Here is a 17,675-nt window from a genome sequence, read left to right on the forward strand (position 1 = left end):
TAAACAGGCTATCTTTCCTCCAGTGAGGGTGGTTGGCTCCTTTGTCGAAGATGAGGTGGCTGAGTGTGTCTGGAGTTGTTTCTGCATCTTCTAATCTGTTCCAGTGGTCCTAAGGTTTGTTTCTTTGCCAGTACCATGCTGTTTTTATCACAGTAGCTTTGTAGTATAGTTTCAAGTTGGGGATTGTCATACCCCCTACCTTGTCTTTATTGCCTAATATTGCTTTTGCTATTCTAGGTCTCTTGTTCCAAATGAATTTTTGGATTGTTTCCTCCAAGTCTGTGAAGTATGCTGCTGGGATTTCAATTGGGATTGCATTGAATCTATAGAGCAGTTTTGGAAGTATGGCCATTTTCACTATGTTGATTCTTCCTACCTAGGAGCAAGGGATGTCTTTCCATTTTCTGATATCCTCTTCAATCTCTCTTTTCAGAGTGTTATAGTTTTCAGAGAAGAAGTCCTTGATTTCTTTTGTTAGGTTGATTCCTAGGTATTTCAGTTTTTTGGATGCTATTGTAAAAGGAATTGTTTGCCCTATTTCTCTCTTACTTCTTCTGTTCGTGTACAGAAAAGGTATTGATTTTTGTATGCTGACCTTGTATCCAGCTACTTTACTGAATTTGGTTATTAAGTCTAGAAGACTTTTGGTGGAGTTCTTGGGGTCTTCTATATAGAGTATCATGGCATCTGCAAATAATGACAATTTGACTTCTTCATTTCCTATCTTGATACCTTTTATTTCTTTCTCTTGTCTAGTTGCTGTGGCTAATGTTTCCAAAACTGTGTTTAACAAGAGTGGTGATAGTGGACATCCTTGTCTTGTTTCTGATTTTAGTGTGACGGATTTTAGTTTTTGACCATTTAGTATGTTGGCGGGGTTTTTTGTTTTGTTTTGTGTTGTTTTGTTTTTGGTACTGGAGTTTGAACTTGGGACCTTGCACTTGCAAGGCAGGTGGTGGTACCACTTAGCTCAATCCCCGGCTCTGACCATTTAGTATGATATTGGCTGTTGGTTTTTCATAGATGGCTTTTTTCAGATTGAGGTAGAGACTGTCTATTCCAATTTTTTGTAGGGTTTTTATCATAAATGCATGTTCGATTTTGTCAAATGCTTTTTCTGCATCTATGGAAATAATCATATGGTTTTTGTCCTTGGCTCTATTGATATAGTGTATTACATTTATTGATTTCCATATGTTGAACCATCCCTGCATCCCTGGGATGAATCCCACTTGGTCAGGGTGTATGATCTTCTTGATGATCTTCTGCATTCTATTTGCCAGTATCTTGTTACGGATTGTTGCATCTGTGTTCACTAGTGAGATTGGCCTATAGTTCTCTTTTTCAGTTGGGTCTTTCTCTGCTTTGGGGATCAAGGTGATGCTTTGCTTCCAGGAATGAATTTGGGAGTATTGCTTCCCTTTCAATTTCATTGAAGAGTTTAAACAGTAGTGGCAGTAGTTCCTCTCTAAATGTCTTGTAGAATTCAGCGGTGAAGCCATCAGGACCTGGGCTTTTCTTGGTAAGTTTTTAATTACGTTTTCAGTTTCATTGATTGATATTGGGTTGTTTAGAATTTTTAGGTCTTCTTCATTCGACTTTGGTAATTCTTACATATCTAGGAATCTTTCCGTTCTTCTGTGTTTTCCATCTTACTCTCATATAGGTTCTGGAAGTAGGTATTGATGATCCTCTGGATTTCTGCTGGGTCCATTGTAATTTCATCCTTTTCATTCCTGATTACATGGATTTGGGCCTTTTCTTTCCTTTTCCTGATAAGGTTGGCTAAGGGTTTGTCAGTTTTGTTTATTCTTTTGAAGAACCAACTCTTGGCTTCGTTGATTTTTTGTATTATTCTCTTAGTCTCCATTGCATTGATTTCTCCTCTGATCTTTCTAATTTCCTCCCTTGTATTAGCTTTGGGTTTGTCTAACATATCCATTATTGATTTCCTCCCTCATTCCTGCATTCACTCTTTTTCTAATCCATCTATTTTGATTGTTTGTTGCAAAGAATTTAGGATCTGTTTATGTGTAGATATAATGCAATTTCAGGATTCTTTCAATGAGAAATAGCCTTGAGGACTAAAGAATAATAATAGATTTCTTCTGGAATATCAATGTTATTATTTTCCTTCTTTCATAAAAAAATCCTAGGCCTTACTTCAGACTCACGACGTAGTGGCGCATGAAGTTTACAGTGATGAAGCCTTGAGGGTCACTCCTCCTCCCACCTCTCCCTACTTAAATGGTGATTCTCCAGAAAGCGCTAACGGAGACATGGATATGGAGAATGTGACCAGAGTTCGGCTGGTACAGTTCCAGAAGAACACAGATGAACCAATGGTAAGTAGGAAAAGAAAGTTTTCTACACTCTTATCTTACAAATTCCAGCTTGAGTAGATCAACTAACTTCAACCTGCACTATGATTAGGAGGTTGGAGGTGGGAGGGAGGAAGGCCATGGGTAGTTTTAAAGAAATTAGTTTCCAGATCTTCAGCTCCACCACCCCCCACCCTTCTTTCCTAGACTTGTTCTGCCTGACACCATCTCTTAGACAGGCTGGTGTCCTCCTCACCTCTCCTTTCACAATTGCCTTTCAACTTTACCAAAGGAAAAATCATTAATACTGGTACAATATTCCAAAATGTAAAAGCTTTTGGCATAGCAAAGAAAAGGACAATTTGAAATGTTAGTGTTATTTTGAGAAAGTGAAAGTCTAATTCATTGTTTAAAATACCCTTTTACAGGGCCGGGGATTTAGCTCAGTGGTTCAGGCGCCTGCCGTGCAAGCACAAGGTGCAGAGTTCAATCCCCGGTACCAAAAAAACAAAAAACAACAACAAAATACCCTTTTTACAAATCTGATACTTTCCAAATTTTCACCTTTACCAAAATTGGAGGAAGAAAAACTAATTCAGAAGGCATCCAAAGAATTGAATAGCAATGCTAAAATAAGATTCTTTCCATTTTCATCTACTTACTTAATATGAATTAATTTTCTCAGTGTGAGGAATAAAGTTAGAATACAACTGAAGGTGAACCTCCCCCTCATTCTCATAGATGGAGAAGATCAAGGAAGGAAGGGCTCCTTGGCGGTAACCAAGCAGGCAGAGCAGGGGCATGGGCGGAGAGAGGTGACACCGTTCTGGTAAACTGAGTAGCCTGGCAGTGGAAAGACTCCTAGCATACTTTCCAAATGGAAAGAAAGAAGGCTCCATGGCTGTAGTGCAAACAGCAAGTTGAGTGGTCAGAATATAACCACACAAATGTTGAAAGACATCCTAAGGATTCTGTTATTTTTCTTAGCAACCATGGGTAGCTACTGAAGGGTTTTAAGCAAAAAGATGGATTCAATTTTCATTTTAGAAATATCACTCTGGAAAATTTATTAGAGGGGATGAGAGTGGATCTAGGAAAACCAGTTAAGAGACTATTACTGCAGTAATACAAGGAGAGGTGATAGGGCTCTGAACTAGAAGGATGGATGTCAGAATTTAAAGACATGAAAAAATTTGAGAAATAATGAGAAAGTAAAATCAGCCAACCTTAATATGGATTGTTAATGAGAATGAAGGAGAAGCAAGGATCGAGGATGGCCCATAAGCCTTAGGTTTGTACAACTGAATGGACAATGAGATAGGGATATGGAGACGGGGAACAATGGATAAGATTCAAGCTCCCAGGAGGGATCACATCTTTAGGGAAAAAAATTCAATTTGATGCATTTATATCATTCCCTGGCATAGAAACAGGATATTGGAATATGGAAAAATAAATTACCTACTTCAGAAAGACAACCAGTTGCCTTCTAGATTAAAAGATGAGTTACAAAGCAGTGATTCTGACCATAATTTCCAGAAAACCCTCAACTCTAGACATTTCTGATTATAATTCTTATTAATTGCCCTTTGTCAGTTGTGTGATATAATCCTTATCAGGTAACGGTATGCAGGTCACCTCACCCCTTCTGGTACTATCAGCAACTCTTTGGCTTAAGAGTATAGGTGGCAGGAGCTCTTGAGGCCTTGGGGTGGGGGACAGAAAATTCTGTGTTAGTGAGCCTCAGTTTGCTCCTGTCTAAAAGCACGCTTGACTAAATGATCACCAAGGTCCCTCCTGGCTCTGAAAGTCAAATAGTCTGTTTAATTGCTTTTCATATTCATTAACCCATTCAGCAAATGTTTAAGTCCCTGTTATTTGCAAATCACATTAGATGACAGTGATGCAGGGCTGGTTACCTTAAGTGAGTAAATTTACAGCTTAGCACAGTTGAACAAGCACAGTAATGTCAAAGATAGAGAGGAGAGAAGGCTGTGTTTAAGAGATAGAAAAAAGGGGTAACAGCCAAGCAAAGCAGACAGGAAGGTGGCAGGGACCACAAGAAGGGGGCCAAAGGTGTCTTGCGAGCACATGTTCAGAAGCAGCCCAATGACAGCTGCTTGTATGAAGGTTTACTCCACAGAAACATTGATTGAGTAAAAGCATGAAACTATATCCCTGAGTTACTTTTCCAGAAAGCATAAAATGGCCTCTCTCCTTAAATAAAATCGCCTTTTAAAAGGCCTCTTTTCTGTCTTATGTAATCCTAGTGACTTATTTTTTATTTTGGCTGGTTGCTTTGAAAATAGGAATTATTTTATGTAAAATAGAAAATATATTTTCAATGATAGAGTGTAAGTATCACTTAATATGGCTTTTTTGCTTGTTTAGTTGTCTTCAAAGCACTATATTATTGCACAGATTATATTTATGTGACCTGTTTTGGGTTTTGGATCCCATACAGTATGTCCATTCCCCAAGAGTGATGTACTCCTAGGACACCCTGTGTTTTCCTGAGTTGTAACATCATACTCATAATTATTTCTCTATTTATTAGGACTCCAAGAGTTGCAAGTGACAAAGGCCAAACTTGAACTAGTTTGTAAAGTCAGGGAAAGCCTTATGCAAGCAATGAAAGGCCAGACATGTATACCACCCCCCAGTTCCCTCAAGCTGTGGTAGGTTCAGGAGTAGGCACCTAATCCAAGCTGGGCCAATTCCTTCCCTGGAATTTGTGAACTTGAGAACAGAGTGAATTGATTCCTCTCTACAGAGAAATGTTTAGGGCAGACAGAACAAAAACTGTTAAATGTTAAACTGAGTTCCCCTGGCCATGAAACCCCGTCTATCTCATTCACTACTGTGCCTAGCAGAATGCCTGCCCCATGGTAAGTTCCCTTCATGTTGGTTGAATGAATAGATAAGTCTGTTAGTTTTAAGGGTGGAGTCTCTATTGTACTATCATTTTCTTTATTAAATTAGATTTGACTTACACATTAATTTACAGTAGTTTTCCAAGAACATTTATGGTAACCATATATGCTGATTGAATATACAAATTGGAAATGAAACTTGAACCTTATACAGTAATTAAATGTTGCGACCAGAAACATTATGATAAACTAATTTTTGACACTCCTCACCTACCACTTCTAAGAACTGCAAAATAGGAACCATGCAAAGTTATATTTTATATAATAGTACAAATTAAGTTAGAGTATAAATTATCAGGTATTACCATGAAGCTTTCTAACAGAGTGTTATTCTCCGAGGAAGATACAAGATAGATTTCCTACTCTTAACCATCTCAAATTCAAGACTACTTTCTACCAAAGGACCTTGTTTAAAAATTTTAAAAAACAGATTTTGGGGGCTCCATTTCCGGCTTCCTGAATCTAAAATCTAAAGAGTGCGTTTAAGAGTTTGCATTATAAAAATTTTAAAAAAGAGTTTGCATTATGTAAAAGTTCCCTGTTATTTTTAGGATCAACCAGATCTAATGCCAAAATATGTTTATGAGGGCCAGGGATTTAGCTCAGTGGTGCCGCCGACTGCCTCGCAAGCACAAGGTCCTGAGTTTGATCCCTGGTACCGAAAAAAGAAATGTTTATGAAAGTTTGTCTTTTAATACTAAATAATTAGAAAACAAAAAGTAACCTCCATAGAATGCTATTCTGACATTAAATGTGACTGTGAAACATACTTCTGGCCAAGATGGAATAACAGGGACCAGATTTACCCTCTAATCTGTGACAATCAAAGCAACAATAACAACAAAATTAAATTACATGAAAAAACAGTTCAAGAAATTTGGAGCTGGGCACCGTGGCACATGCCTGTAATCCCAGCACTCAGGAGGCTGAGGGAGGAGGATTGCAAGTTTGAGGCCATCCTGGGCTACATAGTGAGTTCAAGGACAGCCCAACGACAGACCAAAGACCCTGTCTAAAAAAAACAAAACAATGTAATTTGTACATCAAGCAGCAAAGGTCAATGATCCCCAAGACACAGGAAGCAAACAGAGTGACCCCTAAATTTCCCCCACCTTACTACCTTGAAAGAGTTTCCAGGCCACAGCACAGGAGAGAAAACTGAGGCAGAAGAGGCAGACTCTCTGAATTGAGAGAACAAAGCTAAGAGTCTGGAGATATCAGCAAAGGTATCTTTCAAAAACAAAGGCAAAATAAAAACATTTTCAGACATACCAAAGCTGAAAATTCAGCAGACCCACACTATAAAAAATATTAAAGGACCCTTCAGGCAGAAGGAGAATAACAGATGGAAATATGGATCCAAAGAAAGGAGTAAAGGGTAGTAGAAACTACATGGGTAAATGTGTAAGATTTTTTCTTACTACCTAAATCTCTTTCAAAGATTTTTAGCAGTTTAAAGAAAAGTAACAATGTGCTTTGGGATTTATAACTTATACAAGGTAAAATTATGACAATAGCACAAAGATCAGGAGGAAAGAAATGCAAGTAGGTATTATAAAGTTCTTATACTATATGTGAAGTGGTATGGTATTGCTTGGAGGTACCACACTGATAGGTTAAAGATGTATGCTGTAAAGCGTAACTCGACCACTAAAACAATAAAATGAAGAGTTGTAGCCGATAAGACAACATGGAAAGAAAACAGTATTAAAAATAAATCAATTCCCCAAAAAAGGTAGAAAAAGAGGTAAAAGGAAACATATAATCAGTAGAACAAGTAGAAGTCAAGTAGCAAGAAGATAAATTTTAACCAGTTGTATCAGTAATCGTGTTAAATGTGAATAGTCTAAATTCTTCAATTAAAAGGCAGAGTTTTTCAGATATGATTAAAAAAAAGCAAGACCTGATTATGTGGTACCAGTAAGAAATGCACTTTACACATAAATAAAAATAGTTTCAAAGTAAAAAGGTAGAAGAGATATGATATACCATGATAACATTACTCAAAAGGAAATTGAAGTGGCTATATCAATATCAAAGTATATTCTCAAACCACAGGGGCTGGGGATTTAGCTCAGTGGCTCCACCATCTGCCTTGCAAGCGCAAGGTCCCAAGTTCAATCCCCAGTACCAAAGGAAAAAAAAAAGAATCAAACCACATAAGATCACAGTAAAAGAAAGAAAAAAGCCCCATTATTTGAAAAATAAAACACAATTCTTTTTTTAAAAAAACCACGGATAAAGGTGAAATCAAGAGAGAGATTAAATAGTATTTTGAAGTGAATGAAAATGAGCCACAACATACCAGAATTTGCGACATGCCACTATTAAACACTACTTAGAGATAAGTATATAACACTAAATATCTTAAAAAGAAGAAACTTCTCAAATAAATACTCTCAGCTTCTACCTTAAAAACTAGAGCAAAATGAATAAACTAAACCCAAAATGAGTAAAAGAAATAATAAAGCTCAAAGTCAAAATCAGTGAAATACAAATGCAATAAAACAATAAAACAAAAACACCTTTTCTGCTGGGTGTGGTGGCACATGCCTGTAATACCAGCACTCGGGAGGCTGAGGCAGGAGGACTGCCAGGAGTTCGAGGCCAGCCTGGGCTACATAGACAGACCCTGTCTCAAAAACCACTTTTTCTTTGAGCAGATCAGACCAATCAGGAAAAATGATTGCACAATCAGGACAAGAAAAAGAAGATACAAATTACCAATATCAAGCATGAGAGATTTGGCATCCAATAGTTATAAGAAAAGGATACTAAGAAAAAACACATTTATGCCAATAAATTTAACAACATAGATGAAGTGGGAAAATTCCATGGAAGACAGAAACTATCAAAGCTCACTTAAGAAGGAATAAACTGGCTATGCACAGTGGCACACACCTGTAATCCCAGCTGCTCAGGTGGGTGAAGCAAGAGAATTGCAAGTTCATGGCCAGTGTGGGTAACTTAGGAAGACTTTATCTCAAAATAATAATACTAATAATAATAATAAAGGATGAGGATACAGCTCGATGTTGGAGTACTTGGCGAAATGCTCCAGGCCCTGGGTTCAATCCCTAGTAATCACCAAAGAAAAATAGAAATTTAAAAAAAAAACAGTAATTGCCTCATACTATTTAAAACTTGAATTTCTATTTAAAAACCATTTCTCAAGCCAGGCATGGTGGCACACACATGTAATTCCAGCACTCAGGAGGCTGAGGCAGGAGGATTGCCATGTATTTTGGACCAGCCTAGGCTGCATAGTTCAAGGCCAGCCTGAACTACATAGCAAGACCCTGACTCAAAATAAAAATTGTCAGGAGCTGAAATATAGCTCAGTGGTAAAGAATTTGCCTAGCATGGACAGAGTCCTGCATTCAGTCCCCAGCATGGAACGCAAAAATACCTTAAAGAAAACTCTAAGCCAAGGTAGCTTCACTGGTAAATTCCACCAAACATATAGTAAAGAAATAATGCCAATTCTATACAAACTCTTCCAAAAACATTGAAAGAGAAGCAATTTTTCCCCATTCATTGTATAAAGCCAGCATTATCCTGGTATCAAAACCAGACAACAATATTACAAGGAAAGAAGACTGCAGGCCAGTATCCTTCATGGGTATAGATGCAAAAATTCCAAACAAAATTTTAGCAAAGCAAATTAACAAAATATTATAAAGTTAACAAAATATTATAAAGTATTATATATTATAAAGTTATATAAATTAACAAAATATTACAAAATATTATCTTATAAATATTATATTATAAAGTTAAAATATAAAGTTTATTAAAATATAAAATATAGTTATATTATAAAATATAAAATACATAAATATAACAAAATATTATAATGTTATAAATATTATAAAGTTGCTCACTTCAGCAGCACATACACTAAAATATAAACAGTACAGAAAATATCATAGGCTCTGCATAGGATCAGACACAAAGCATGAATATTTTCCAGCTAAATGGGGATTAATGCAAGAATACAGCTTTCCTTATAACAGCCAAAAATTGGAAGCAATGCATGGAATATTACTACTCAGCAAGAACAAAGAATGAGCTATTGATACGTGCAACAATATGGCGGAACCTCAGAATAATAACGCTAAGTGAAATAAAGCAACAACAAAGAGCACACACTATATGATTCCATTAACAGACAGTGCAGCCTCGTCTGGAGTCAGCCAAAGCCAAGTGGTTGCTTGGGGAGAAGGAAAGGAAAGCACAGAGAGTTGAGAGTAACTCACCGACAGACATAAGGAAATGCTTGAGGGTGAAAGATGCAGTCACTATCCTGATGCAGCAAGTTTCACACGTGTAGACACATGCAGGGGCTGGGGATTTAGCTCAGTGGTACCACGCCTGCCTGGCAAGCAGAAGGTCCTGAGTTTGATTTCCGGTACCAGGGAGGAAAAAAAATTATACATTTATACACATGTTGACCTTACCAAATTGTACACTTTAAATATGTGTGTGTCAGTTATACAACAATAAAAAAGTTTAAAAGTAGTTGACAACATGAAAAAAAGCAACATGGAAAATAATCATATCATAATTAAAAGATGAAAAAGTACTATATAAAATGTGTACGCACTATTATAGCAATCAAAATGCTAAAAATAGTATTTTTGTCATGGAACAATTTTTTGTATGTAGAGTAATAGAGGGTCCTCATTTTCTGTTTTCTTTAATGTTTTCCTAACTTGTAATTAAAATTACCCACAGCACAATCACAAATATACCAAGTGATCTCCCATTGTAATTTATTTTACTGAATTTTTTAAAAATTAATTTTATTGGTACATTTAAGGTATACAATATAATGACATTCATCATTGGAAATTTGCACCTTTACATAATCTCTCTTGGTTCTTATTTTTTCCCCATTCCCCTGCCCTCCCTTCAACCCCTCCACCCCTCCCTATCTACAAAGACTCTTTCCATTTTTTCTTTTTCTCATATTAATTCCATTCCCTTCTTTCTTTTCCCCTACCCCTCCCACTTCCCCTTCCCCTTTGTACCTTTTCTTCCCATTTCACATTATCTATAGATAATCTGAATTTTTTTTCTACAGGGAATCACATTAAAAATGAATGAGCTAAATCATTGTATTGTCGCAAGAATTATGCATGGAGGCATGATTCACAGGCAAGGTAAGTTTCATCCACAATTCTTCCTTTGCCTTCCTTAACTTTTTCCTGTGGTCCAGCAAAGAAAGTATTTTTTATGATCCATATAAAAGATCTGTTTAAGTTGCACTTGGGTTTTAGCCACTGTTGACCTTATTTGTTCTTATTTGTCTGCACGTGCAACAGTCTGCAGATGAGAAGAGAGGCTTGACGCAAGTCTAGATCACAGACGACGACATATTAGAGGCCATGGGAGGCAAAGCAGAGTATCACATAGGGCCCCAGGACACAGGAGAGACATCTATATCCAAACAAGCTTTGTACTCCTAGTTTTTAAAATACTATTTTAGAAAGCTTCTTCATAGTATTCTCTTCCTTTTTATTTTCTGCCGCTTCTGTCACTGTGCTCCCTGGTTCGTTCTTAATATTGTTTATTTGTGCCTTTTCTTTTTGTTTTTTTTTGTTTTTTTTGTTTTTCTTGATCGGCCTTGCCAGAGGTTTGTTTAAAAATGTGCTTTGATGCCGGGCATGGTGGTACACACCTGAAATCTCAGCAGTCTGCAAGACTGAGACAGAAGGGGTCCCAAATTCAAGCCCAGTCCGGGCAACTCAGTAATTTAGCGAGACCCTATCTCAAGTTGGGGGGCGGGGGGCACAGAGATTGCCTGGGGATATAGCTCAGTGCAAAGGCCCTAGGATCAATCTTTAGGAGGTGGGAGGTTCTACTTTCGGTTTTATTTTCTATTTCATTGTTTTATGACCTAATTTTTGTTACCTCCTTTCTACTCTATTGGTTTTGGCTAACTTTTAAAATTAGATATGTATTTCATTTATTTCCAGTCTTACTTTTTTTCTAATATAGGCATTTAAACTAAAATCTCTAAGTACTTTTTTATCTATAACCCACCAGTTCTGTTTTTTGTTGTTGTTATTTAAGAAAAGTTTTACTAATGTGTTAATATTTCAGCAAAGTTATTGTAACAGGTTTAAAAGGCAGACAGACATGCTATTATAGACTATAAAGTAATAAAAGTTTTATACAATTAAAATATTACACAGACCTATGAGATTTACTGAATAACTACCAGATCCAGAAAAAAAATTAAATCTGAAAAATTAAATCCAGTATTAGCACCTACAATATCTCTGAAAATAAAACTTTTAACTGCTTCATTCTTTCCTAATATATTTCTTAACTTTCTCTCAAATACAGTGCTCTCAAACCCCCAAAAGAATGAAGGGCATCAGAAGCCCAGTACTAAGAACATACAGACAAAAGAAGAGCTAGAAATATAGACTCAGACTTGAGGATTTAACTTGGAGTCACTTAACTTTAACCAATCATAAGATTTCTGTGCACTAAAAACTTTGTATGAGGAGTCTGTGAATCATAATGTTTGCCAGTAGAATAACCCACCACTTTTGATATGCAGCATTTTTATGGTAATTTAGTTCTCAGTATTTTTACATTTCTATTATAATATTTTCCATTGACCCAGAAGTTACTTAGAAGTGTTTTTATGGAGATCTTTCTCTGTATCTTTTTTGGTTTTTTGGTACCGGGGATCAAACTTGGAACCTTGTGCTTGGGAGGCAGGCGTCAGCACCACTGAGCTAAATCCCCAGCCCTCTGTATCTTTTTTGTGATTTACTTCTAACTTAATTGCATTGTGGTCAGAAAATATGGCCTGTATCACACCATTTCTTTGAGGTTTGTTGAGACTTGCTATATGCCATAGCACTTTAATCATTTTCATAAATGGTCCATGTGTGCAATTAAAAAGAAAGTCTATTTTTTAGTTGTTGCATGCAGAGTTCCCAATATGGGTGGCATGGCATTGTTATTGGTTGTGTTCAAATATTCTATATCTTGATTAATTTTTTCTGTCTGCTTGACCCATCAATAATTGTTGAAATATCCCAATATCATGGTAGAATTTTTTTTTGCAATTTCTTCTTATAGATATCTCAATATTGGCTGATGTATTTGAAGCTGTGCTATTAGGCATACCATAAGTGTATCTAGTGACCACTTCTATCCTGAATATTTTCTATGTAAAATACTTTAGGTAGCATGAATGTTGTTATTCCAGCCTCATTTCAGTATTTGCTAACATGTCTTTTTCCATCTTTTTATTTCTGTGTGCTTTAGTGTGTCTCTTTCGAACATTTCCAAAGCTATTTTTTGTTCTTTAATACACTCTGATGATCTCTATCTTTTAATGAGCTAGTCCATTAGTATTTATTGTGGTGATTTCTACCATCTTGTTTTTTTTATTTATACTTCGTCCTTTGTGTGGGGGGTGGGGAGAGTACTAGAGAGTGAACATAGGGCCTTCACACTGAGCAATGTCCTCAACCTTTTATGAGTGTATGTGAGGCATGGTCTCACTAAGTTAGTTACCCAGTCTGGCTTGAATTTGCAGTCTTCCTGCCTCAGCCTCACAGAGTGCTGGGATTACAGGCATGTGCCTTGTTCTATACTTTTGTTTCATTTTAGAGTACATCCACTGGTTGTTTAGAATTTCAGCACCTTATTTCTATTCTTTTAGTAGTTACCTTGAAATTTTATCATGCATATTTAACTTTCTATACACTAAAGTTAAACAGTGAATCAGTCCCATTCCTAAACAATACAAAGACATTGGAACACTAAATTTAATCACACTCTTTCTGTCTTGTGTATTTTTATTCCCCAGTGTTCTAGCTCTGACCTATTTTAAATCTACAAATGTAAGCCAGTTCTGTAATCCCAGCTTTGCAGGAGGCTAAGGCAGAAGGATCGCGAGTTCCAAGTTAGCCTGGGCAATTTAGCAAGACCCTGCCTCAATTTAAAAACAAAGAAAGAGCTAGTGTATGTAGTTCAGTGATAGAGTGCTTGCCTAGCAGCAGCAAGCTCTCAGTTCAATACCCAGTACAGAAAAAAAACTATAACTTTTAAATTAATATTAAAAACATATGGCTGTTTTCACTTGGGTTTTTATAAATGTTTGTGATTTTACTTGCTCACCATTCCTTCTTGTGTCTCAGAATATCCTTTGGGGAGCACTGATACTGAAAAGTCAGATGTTCCTTAATTGTCCTTGCTCTGGAGGTAATCCAATCTTTCTCTGTGGATGTTTTAAAATCCTTTGATGTCCTGCACTTTCACTGCTTCTCACTAGGGATTTCTTTTCATTTATCCTGTTTTGGATACTATTCTCCCTGGGTCTGTGTGATCATGTTTTCATCAGTTCAAGAAATTTTACAACTATTATTCCTTCATGCATTGATCTCACTTTTTGAACTCCAGTAAGATGAATATTAGACATTCCTCCCATATCTCTTAACATCTTTTTCATATATTCTTTATTTCTTGTTTCCTGTTTTTCCTTATGTCTATTTCTCTGACCTGCATTCTAGGTAATTTTTTGGTTATATCTTCCAGTTTACTTAAATCCTCTCCAGGCACATCTGAACTCCTGTCTAACTCATCATTTATTATCTTATATCAACACATATTTTTGTTTTAAAATACTGGACATTTTTATTTTTATTTTTGTATGCTCACGTCTGGTAGTCTCTTAATGAGTACTTATCCTTGCAATTGAGTCCTTCATTTTTTCTAATATTTAACATAAAGCTATTTTATATTCTATATCTGACCATTCCAGCATTACTTGTCCTTAAGGGTCTAAATCTGTGCTGTTTCTGATAACTCTCACACCTAGCAGCTTGCCTGATTATATTTCTCGTGATCTTTAATTGTGAACTCCTTGATTGTTCTAATCAGTGGAAGTCCTGTAGACATTCACTGAGAATGCTTTCCTTCAAAGATCATTTGTTCCTTGTTTTGCCAGTAGCCATGTAATGCTACTGATCTGAGTTTGGTTTCCTACGGAATCCTAGGTGTAGCTGCTTTAACTTCTGTTGGCCCAAGGCTCAGAATCCAACTAGCAGGCACTGCTGCTATGCCATTCACATTGTCACTAGGGTGCTCCACCCTTAGTTTGCCACCACTCTGTATCTAGCTCTTAGGGTTCTTTTGTGTGGAGAGGAGTGTGGGGATAAAAATGGGAAGTGTTCTTAGAGACCTCTTCGAGACTCCTTTTATGTGACCAACAACTGTTGAAGTATACCCTAGGTGGAATATAATTGTGAGGAAGTCATTGAGTGCCCAGTCAACTATGCTGGAAGTTACGCATTATGACAACATAGTGCAGTCATCACCCATGTACCCGTCGCTCACCCATAAGTATCATTAGCTCATGACCACACTGTGTTCTATATTTGCCATACTGCTCACCATGCTAGATTATTCTTAAGCAATCTCAGGCCTATTATTTAATTATACCCATCTGAGTATGTACTGCTGGAAGATACTGTGGGCTTCTCATAGAGAAGCCACATATAAGCACAACTTAAAGATAAGGAAGCAGAATGTTAAATAACACTCTGAACGTTAATTCTCAGTCACTTTTTCCAGTTGAAATATTACAGAATGCTAAAATGACTATCAAATTATTATAAAATATTAAATTATGTTTAATATAAGTTCAGTATTCTATAGATATTATCGTATCACAATTCTTGTAGGTTTGAAATGTTTGTCTCATATTTGGTAGATAGTCATAGCAGCACACACTTACACAGTGCTGTGCCAAGAACATCTTGAAGCTAGTAAATGAGGAAGCTGGGATTTAAACCCATATAGTCTGGACCCAGAAGTCATATTTTCAAACCTATACATACTTCCTGTCTCAGAAAAATAAACAAAAAACTGCCTTCCACAAGTAGATGTATCTGTTTTGGTGAGTTTATGTGAGTTAAATAATCCTGCTGCAGCCAAACTTGGACCTGTTTCCAAAATATTGTCCTTCAACTTAATTTTTAAAACGTACATTGCTGCTTTGGACTTTATTACTATAAAGCATGTATCACTTCATGTTTATAAATTTGTGTGTGATTTCTTAGGCACGCTTCATGTTGGTGATGAAATTCGAGAAATCAATGGCATCAGTGTGGCTAACCAGACAGTGGAACAGCTGCAAAAAATGCTTGTAAGAAGTCTCCCTTTTTCCTGAAATTAACTTTCAGTTCATTTGCTTTTTTTTAATTTACAAATAACAAGTATTTGTTTATAATCAAAGCATTTCTGGTACCATCATTTATGTGAACTTGAACTCACCCAACACGTATCAAAGTTGACAACTAGAAAGAAGTTTTTTGGTTTTTCTATGCCTTTGAACTCAATTTTATGGTTTTTAGATTTTTTATTACTGTATGTGTGTGATACATAATGAATATATTCATTGTGGGGTTCAGGTGTATGTATGTATTACATCTTGATCCTTTTTACGTCCCCTCCCCCTCCCCTCCCTCCTGTCTCCCACCATCCCCAGATCCCATCCCATCTCCACAAAGTCTGTCTGCCTGTTTCCTGTTATCTTTTATTTTGCTCTTTAAATTATTTATATTTTGAGGTTCTCATATATGAGAAACCATGTGATATTTAACCTTCTGTATCTGATTTCACTTAGCATTATGGACTCAAGGTGCATCTATAGGAAAATGTTTAAATGCAGTAGAGTTTGGAAACATTTTACCCACCTTTAGCAATGTAGACTCTTAACACTCTCCTTTCACCCTTTAACTGGCTCTTAACAAGATGTTTAAGAAAACCTTCCCAGTCTGTGTATGTGTGTGAGCTATTTTCTCACTGACCTCAACTGTCTTCACATCAGCAATGTTTAGCTGAGTCATAGCCAGCTGTAGTGGATTTCTCTTCAGCACAGATGGGAAGAAAGTCACCGTGTGATCTGACTGTATAAGTCTAAAATCAGTGTCATTTTAGGCTTTGAACATTTTTAAGAAGCAGAATGGCAGGTCCTTGCCTGTGTTCATTATCATAGTGAGAAGAGAGAGATGTTTTGAGCCTCTGGTCCCTATTCTCACTGCAGTGGAGCAGATTCCCATGTAATGAATGTCTATAAGTATGAAATAAGCACCATAGAGTTACTCCAATAAAAAATAAAACCCAAATTAATAAACCAAAAGCAAATTTTATGGAGTACACCATCACAGAGTAACATATTAAAGAGGATTTTTATGTGATTACTTAGGCTATTGTCTAGTTCAATTTATAGTCACTTTTGAAAGGCATGTCATTTAAAGTGTCTTGTCTTCATGTCTACAAAAAGGTAACCGACAGAGATCTGTGCACCCGTTGCTAGAAACAGAGCAGTTGGCCTTGGCCTTGCTGGCCTTTTCCCAGAGACTTCTGTTCTTGTGAGCAGCCCCTGGCTCATAATCAGGTCTCTTTTGAGCACTGTGTGCCGTCAAGTGGCTTATGCTAATTGCCCCCACATGTTTTGAGTGGTTTCTTATGTTTTTGTGTGCAACATTTGTTTGTAAACAGGACCCTTTTTTCCCCTCCAGAGAGAAATGCGAGGAAGTATTACCTTCAAAATCGTGCCAAGCTACCGCACTCAATCTTCATCCTGTGAGGTAATGACTCTAACAAACCACCCCTACCTCCTCTGAGTTGTTAACTAACTGTCTGCTGATGGCTGAATGTTTTTGCTTTCTGGAAAATTGTTTCTGCCTGTGCTGTTAGATCACTGCACACCAATTTTACAACAAAGATAACGGAACAGAGGAGGTCCCTTCCACCTACTCAGCCCTGCTTCCATGCAGATCTCCTCAGCTCCTGAACTTCTCGCAGGCTAAAGTCTAAGCCAAATATAGAGCAGCTACAAAGGATGACATAAGACTTGATAAAGGAAAACTAGAGTCCCCGAGGAAAAAAATAAAGATTGTCATTGTAATAATATTTCCAGGAAGTACATTTGCTTCCCTTGTTAAGAAATCATATAGATAGTTCTTCTTTCCAAGAATCAGAAGTGATCTATTTCTTTTGATATAGAGTTGTTCAAATAATCGCGACAGGTCTAAAGAATGGATGCTAAGTCCTTGATGCATTGATAACTGACTTTACTACAGGATATAGGCTCTTGCAACATTTTGTAAAATTACTATTTGAAATGTTAAGTGATTAGTAAACACGTAAGTTTTCTAGAGTAACACAGCCCCAAAGTTTCTTTCTTAAAATAGGTTTTTCCTATAGAAATTGTAGCTCTTCCAACCTATATTATTCATTTTTATGTGATTATTAAATGAAATTCAGAAACCTATCTTATATTTGGATATATAAACTGGCATAAACAGTATCATTCTTTAGTCACAGCACATTTAGCTTAAGTGTTGTTTATTGAAGCGCGTTCTTCCAAGGACATGTACAT

At 36.6% G+C, this 17,675-nt stretch overlaps 1 protein-coding gene across 17 annotated transcripts in view; it reads left to right on the top strand.

The window, feature by feature from the left end:
• Cask (calcium/calmodulin dependent serine protein kinase) overlaps positions 1-17,675 on the top strand; it is a 381,402-nt gene that overhangs the window by 317,054 nt on the left and 46,673 nt on the right. For all 17 annotated transcript variants that reach the window (XM_087189842.1, XM_004850000.4, XM_004849999.4 and 14 more), the window contains 4 exons: positions 2,157-2,345; positions 10,341-10,419; positions 15,349-15,434; positions 16,813-16,881. In XM_087189842.1, the coding sequence (XP_087045968.1) occupies positions 2,157-2,345; positions 10,341-10,419; positions 15,349-15,434; positions 16,813-16,881 (423 nt within the window). The remainder of the gene's footprint in view (positions 1-2,156; positions 2,346-10,340; positions 10,420-15,348; positions 15,435-16,812; positions 16,882-17,675) is intronic.

This window comes from Heterocephalus glaber, unplaced genomic scaffold (genome assembly GCF_053883595.1).
Source record: "Heterocephalus glaber isolate CG9 unplaced genomic scaffold, H.glaber_assembly_v1.0 deba00001547, whole genome shotgun sequence".
In the NCBI taxonomy this organism is placed as follows: Eukaryota; Metazoa; Chordata; class Mammalia; order Rodentia; family Bathyergidae; genus Heterocephalus; species Heterocephalus glaber.